The sequence below is a fragment of the Netta rufina genome (assembly GCF_964035555.1).
Source record: "Netta rufina genome assembly, chromosome: 4".
Classification (NCBI taxonomy): Eukaryota; Metazoa; Chordata; class Aves; order Anseriformes; family Anatidae; genus Netta; species Netta rufina.
In genome coordinates, this window is record NC_140127.1 from 74,360,778 (window position 1) to 74,367,354 (window position 6,577).

Here is a 6,577-nt window from a genome sequence, read left to right on the forward strand (position 1 = left end):
AAACAAACAAAAAAAAACCAAACCAAACGAAAGATGTCGCATTATCGATCGAAAACCAACGCACAGCCACAGTTAGTTTACCTACAGAGCACAGAAGAACAGAGGAAGGGTGAGGGAGCTCGGCGTGGGCGGACTCACGCCGCTCCGACGGTATCGAGTTATCCTTCGGAAGATCACTGGCTTGAGTAGGTAGTACATGCACAGCAGTTAAAAAAAATAAAATAAAATAAAATAACAAAACCTGGGCATCGTCTCGGTCCCACCTCAGATCTCGGTGGACTCTATTCGCTCGAGTCTGGAGGGAGTCCACGGTTTTTTCTCCTCGGTGTGCGGGGGGCTGGTGGCCTTCGTGTTCATCTCGTTCACCTTGTGCTCCAGGAGCTGGTTCTTCTGGTACATCTCCACGTAGTTGAGCTGCAGCTGCTTCTGGTACTTGATGACCTTCTCCTTCTCTTCCTGCCACGTGCGCCGCTCCTCCTCGAAGTCCAGCACCTGCTGCTCCCGCTGCTGCCGCTCCAGCTTCAGCTCCGTCTGCAGCCTCTCCACCTCCTTCCGCAGCGCGCCCACGCTGTCCTCGCTCTGCCTCTGCATTTTGGCTTCGTCGCTCTCGCAGGCCAGGGGGTCCCGCAGCTTCTCCGCCAGCTCCCCTCCGAAAGACCCCGCCGGAGGTCCCATGCTGGCAAGCGTCCGCTTGAGTCCGGAGACCTCCATCTCACAGTGGTTCAGTTTTTCCCTCAGCACCTGCACCTCGCTCATCTTGCGCTGCAGCTCGCTCTCGCAGATCTCCAGGTTGACGCTCTTGGAGCTGTAGGAGTCCTTCAGGGTGAGGATCTGCTCCTCTTTCTCCCGCAGGAAGTTTTTGCCTTCCTTGAGCTGCGTCCGCAGCCCCACGATCTCGTTCAGCTTCTGGGAGACGTCTGCCTGGGAATCCTTCAGCTGCTGCTTGAGCAGGGAGATCTCCCCCGCCTTCTGGCACACCTGTGGGGAGAGAAGCTGTGAGGGAGGAGGAAAGCAGCGAGGAGCCACCACCCCCTGCACGGCCTCATGTTGGCAAGAGGCTCAGGTAGCAGAGAGGACGGCCAGCAACTGCTCCAACACCAAGCTCCAGCCCTCACCGGGACCCAAACCAAAGTCCTAGAGGTTGGCCCTATGTTTGTGGGGGAGATTTGGCTCTCGGGGACCTGGTGCCGTTCCCAGAGGGAGCTAACCAAAGAGCTGGGGTGAGTGCTGGTGTTTCTCTCCCTTCATTCATCATCCTCACCTAACCACAAGCCACAGGAGTCCTGGGTAAATGCCCCCTGGAAATACCCTTGCTGCAGCGTGTAAATGCGTTGTGGAGGTGGCACAGTTCACTATGACGCTCCCCTAGTTCTGCTTAAACAACCAAACGTGGACTGAGATGTTGGAAGGGAACTCTAAAAACGCATCGTAGTGCATAACGTTGAGCAAAACCTTGAAACTCAGCAATCAGGATGGCCCAGTGCCCACCACGAGCAGCTGAAGAGCCAGGAGAGGTACCTACAAGCACCAGCACCGGCTCTCCTGGAGCTCCCGGAGCTAAATGAGCTCCCACATCCCCGCCAGCACTTGTCGGCAGCAGATGCAGAACGACATCGTGCTGCTTGGGCTGTAATTACAGCCACGTCGTTAATGCCTTGCTGAAAAGCTGCACAAGCCCAACCGTGGATTTACTCAAAGTGCTCTCCGCGGGCTGGCTTCTCCCAAAAGGCAGAGAAACACACGATGAAGGACGGCTTGGGAAAGACTCAATTGTCAGATTAAAACGCTTAATTTAGGTCTGTATGTGTGAGTTTTGCAGATCTGGGCAACACAGTCTGCAGAGCATGGGGAGCAGCTCAGCCAAGTTTAGGCGTTTACAGATTTTAGGTGTCTTGATCCACCAGCTGAATCCTGCCTCCTTATAATAAATAATTGAAAGCCCATTTTTGGTTTTAGCAGTGCAAAATTGGGGAATTTTCCAGACCCAACTTGTGGGAAGGCACAAAGAGACCTGGGCAGAGCAGCTGGCCAACAGAGGGGCAATGCACCCCGCTTTCTCCGGGAGGCAACTCGCATAGATTTTACAGCAAGCCTCTAATAAGCTCAGCCAAACATCTGCAAATAGCACGTTTCAGAGCCTAATTAATCCCAGTTTCATTGATTTTCCATCAGGATTAGCAGAATAGGGGCTTCTTGATTCGAGAGCTACTTTTCGCCCGTGCAGTCTTAATAAATTTAAAGTTTCTAGCCAGTCTGTGGAAGGATTAAAATTCTTCACATGATCAAGCTGAAAAAAAAAAACATGTTAGCACTGGCTATACAAACACAGTTTGATAAAAAAACGATCTAAAAATAGAAACAGAAGAAAAAAAAATAGGCGAGACCTAGAAAGAGGAATTTGCCTTTCAGCCTTTTGAGGGAGATAAACTTATTAGCAACTGAAAACAGCGCGTTACAATGGAAAGCATGAGGTAAACTTGGCTATCGGTATCACTCTTAGCTCACTTGCTTTATATCTTAAGTAAGAAAAAAAAAATAAATCAAATATTTGAAAAGCGGTTTCAAGGTTTGCCCAAACGCAGACGTTAGAAGAATTTAATTAAAATAGGCTTAGACCCAATTTGGAGAGGCACAAAGAGCTGCACGGAGAGACCTGCATTCACTGAAATTGCGTTGGGATGTCCCATGTGGAAGTGACCTGGCCGTGAAGCCTAATTATTAACCAGCACAGGATGTGCACACACCAAAAATACTCAGTTTAATTGAAAACCACAGGTTTGGAGCTCAGACAAACGTAGAGGTGACCGAAGTGTCGTGTTTTCTCTAGGCCACCGACCCACAGCCTTCGTCTGTGGGGTACATTTGGGGCAAATGGAGGTGTTTTGGGTCATCAGAGCCCTCCAAGAAAACCTCTCCCAGGTCCACTTACCTCCCACTTGGTCTCCTCAATCTTTGGGAGAAACTCAGCCTGCTCCTTCTTGAAAGCCACAAATTTCTTCTCCAGCTCCTCGCGCTGTTGGAGGAGCTGCCCCATGTCGTCCTGGAGTTTTTTTTTCTCCTGCTGCAGCTTGAAGATCTGGAGCTGCAAGGCCTGCTGAGCCCGCTGCGCCTTTTTGGAGACCTGCTGCAGTTTGTTGGCGTAGTTTTGCCTCAGGTCCTCCATCTCCCTCTCCCAGATCTTCTGCTTCTCCTCGAACACCTGGAAGATGGCTGCCTCGCTCTTGTCCAAGTTCCTCCTCATCTGCAGGACCTCCTGCTCCTTCTCCCACAGCCGGTCTTCCAGGTCTTGGATGATATCGTCCGTGGAAGGCGAGTGGAAAGGCATCGTTTCGTTGAGATGGTTCAGTCTGTTGAACGAGGAGGTGCTCTTGCTCGACGAGCGCCCGCTGTCTGAGGTAGATATCCCGTTGTATCCCACGATGGTCTTGTCCACGTAGGTGGTGCCGATGCGGTTGATGTGGCTGGTCGAGGCGCTCATCGGGCCCACGTGCTGGCTGTAGCCCGTCCCGTAGGTGGGCAGGCTGGTTAACGAGTTACGGCCCGAATCCGAAAGGCCTCCCACTTGGTTTGTAGTCCTGTTAAGGCCGGGCTTGTCGAGTCCACTTTTGGGGGCGGACGGGCTATTGCTGTTGGCGTGGTTCAAGCTCTTTCTGTTCTCTGTCACCCCGTTGCTCTGCGGCGGGCAGAGGTTCTGCATGGAATGGAAGTTTTTAGGGACTACGGGTTTAAAGGCTGAGGGTCTAACTAAGGGCTCATTGCTCTGCAAAAGGAAAAAGGACCACGCATCAAAGACAGCAGGAACTTCGGTAACGACACAAAAAAGAGACATCAGCACAGGCCGGGCTGCTGGAGCATTTCCAGCCAGCTCCATATTCCTCAGCCTTAATACCCCCGGGGCTATTTGGGATTTAACACAGGGGACCCGTGAGTTAACTTGTGGGTTAACACTTTATTTTCCCTTGCCCCAGTTGGGAATAAATAAATAAATCTTGACGTGCCCCAAATCTGCATGATTTTTCCTAGAATACTGTGTGGACAGGGATAGGTGGGAGCCGTGGCCACAGCCATTGCCAGGCAAGTAACACGCTGAGGCTGCTCTTTATTTCAAATTTGGTGTTTCCAGCAGCCAGACACAGTGCTGGGGGAGAATCAGCTGTGGCTGCAAAGGATTTAGAAAGGATTTTAAAACCTCTGAAGTCTTGCACATTCCTCTCCCCATGAATGCGCCTACCGAAACAAAATTGACCTCAATAGGGGACTGAGCGTCCCCAGCTGGGGAGTGGGCATCGGGTGAAAATGAACCTTGTATTAGCAGAGATCTGTTGAAAACGCCTTCCAGGAGAAACAGCGGGAATGAATCCTGGTCAACACGCAAGGCTGGAGACCAAAAATCGAGACGGACTACGGGGGCCACCGGGTTAATGGCCCAGGAGACAGGGCCACCAAAGGCTGCAGAAATAATACTGCTGCTGGCAGCCTCCCCGGGGCACGAATTATGGGGTTTGCTGGAGCAGAGCAGCGGCTGCATCAACCATCGTGGGCTTTGGGGCTCCTCCAGGCCTGGATGTTTGCTCCCCCAAGCTGATACGAGCCGTGAGGGCTGCGCTTGGGTGGCTGACAACGTTTACGGGGGTAGTTTGCAACCTTGTCAGATCGCCCCTCACCAGGGGGAGTTGGGGCTTGAAAATTCTCTCGAGTGACACCTTTTTGTGGCAGTGGGCTGTAACATAAACACATAAAAATGTTTTTTTTATGGACTAAAACATTTATGTTTTGTCCATAAATGGCCCAAAACATAAAAGCGTGACTCAGATGCTGGGCCTACCAAAACCAGAGCCAACTCCAGCTCTCTCCCTGTCAACAGGAGAGGTAGGCACAGCATTTTGGGGAGGTTGGATGACTTCAGCGCAGCCTGAGATGAACTGGAAGCATCGCTTTGAAAGACTTAGACGAGCTAGAAGCGTGAAAGACTCATCACCATGCTCTTGCCTTCCTCAAGAGCCACCGTCCCCCACGAAAGAAACCATGATATTATCTGCCAATAAACATTAAAATATCCGCACGGTAAGACTTGCAGGGTGTCAGGCTGACACCACAGCCCGACCTTCCTCACCAACGCTTTTCGAGACGTGCCAGGTCCACCCGGCTGCTCCGGGGGGGAGCTTCTCACCTGCTCCAGCTTGCCGGAGATTGGCAATATCTTTGGTGGGTTGCCGGGCTCTCGGTACTGGGGAGGAGGCGGCAAGTTCTTCTCGTTGTTGGCGGCCACGTTCCCGCAGATGTCCACCTTCACCTTCTCGCTCTTGCGCAGGTCGCCGTTGATGTAGAGGGCGTTGGAGACCTTCTCTGACTTGTACGCCTTCTCCTCGCCCGAGTAGCGGTTGGAGAGCTCCCGGCCGGGGTACCCGTTGCGGGAGCTTTCCGCCGGCCGCCCGCCGCTCTGCGTGCGGGTCCCCACGCTCTTCATGGCAAACTCCTGCTCGTTGGCCACCCCGCTGCCCACGCTGCCCATGGTGCTTCGTGAGAAGGGCTGGGACGGCCGGGGAGAGAAACTGTGCAAATTCTCCGGGCTGGGGTGCGTCGGGTCACTGAGGATGGGCAGTGCCTCTAGCGTGGCCATGGCAGCGCAGCGGCGAGGCGGAGGCACAGGTCAGTGGCACTGGGGGAAAAAAAAAAGAAGTAAAGAGGTAGTAAAGGTGCAAAAGGTGCCTTTTAACCCTCTGAAGTAAGTCTCGGGGCAAGGGAAAGAGCAGATGTTGGGGTGTCCTCCTCTCCGGGACCCAAATCCCGCTCGTGTTGGCGCGAACAAGCTGCTCTTACGCCTCAACCGAGGGTTGGTGCTTTCAGGGGAGGGGTTGTGGGGGTTAGAGCCAGCCCAGCTCTGCACCCGCCTGTTTGCAGCTTATTTCTGTCATTTTTTCCAAGATTTGAACGACTTGGTAAGGCAGGTGTCCAGCCAGGGTCCATCTGTAGGCCCAGACACCGTTGCTCCCTCCAGTGGGGATGGTTCAGCAGGGCTCAACCAACACATTTGCCATTTCTCCTCGCCCCGTGGAGCTGCACAGCTCCCTTTTAAACAAAATATTCTCCTCCAGGTGCCATTCTAAGCTTTCTTGCAAAGATTTATTCCCCTACTGCATTTTATTCTTTTATTCTAACTAGGCTGTGCCTTGCACTGGCCAAAACTAGAACATGGGAAGTGGGGAACATGCAGGCAGTGGTTATAATGCCTGGTTTTCTCCTGGTCCTAACCACAGATTTCCTTTCCTCTTCCACTGGGACCAGTCCTCACGTGACTGGGGGCTCTCCCCAGCTCCATCGCGGCCTCAAACTCCAGTCCTGTGACTTCAGTCCTGGCTTTATAGGGGACCAAGCGCTGTGAACCCCTGAAACATCTGTGTTTGGGGGAAATTCCCCGAGTACCGGTGGTTGCACTGGGGCTGAACTCATTAACAACGGGCTGAACTCATTAACAACGGGCTGAACTCATTAACAACGGCCGTGGTCAAGGTCCACAGCTACCGGTGCAGAGGCAAGGCACAATTCATCACTTCCTACACAAATCAGGCCCCTTCTT

The 6,577-nt window shown here is 52.8% G+C and overlaps 1 protein-coding gene across 1 annotated transcript; it reads right to left on the reverse strand.

Moving 5' to 3' along the window:
* Nucleotides 1-264: 264 nt before the first annotated feature.
* On the reverse strand, nt 265-5,620 carry LZTS3 (leucine zipper tumor suppressor family member 3; the record flags this gene model as incomplete). The annotated part of the gene is made up of 3 exons (XM_084285479.1): nt 265-978; nt 2,930-3,760; nt 5,171-5,620. The coding sequence occupies 3 exons, from the start codon at nt 5,618-5,620 to the stop codon at nt 265-267; spliced, it is 1,995 nt and encodes a 664-aa protein (XP_084141605.1).
* Nucleotides 5,621-6,577: the final 957 nt, after the last annotated feature.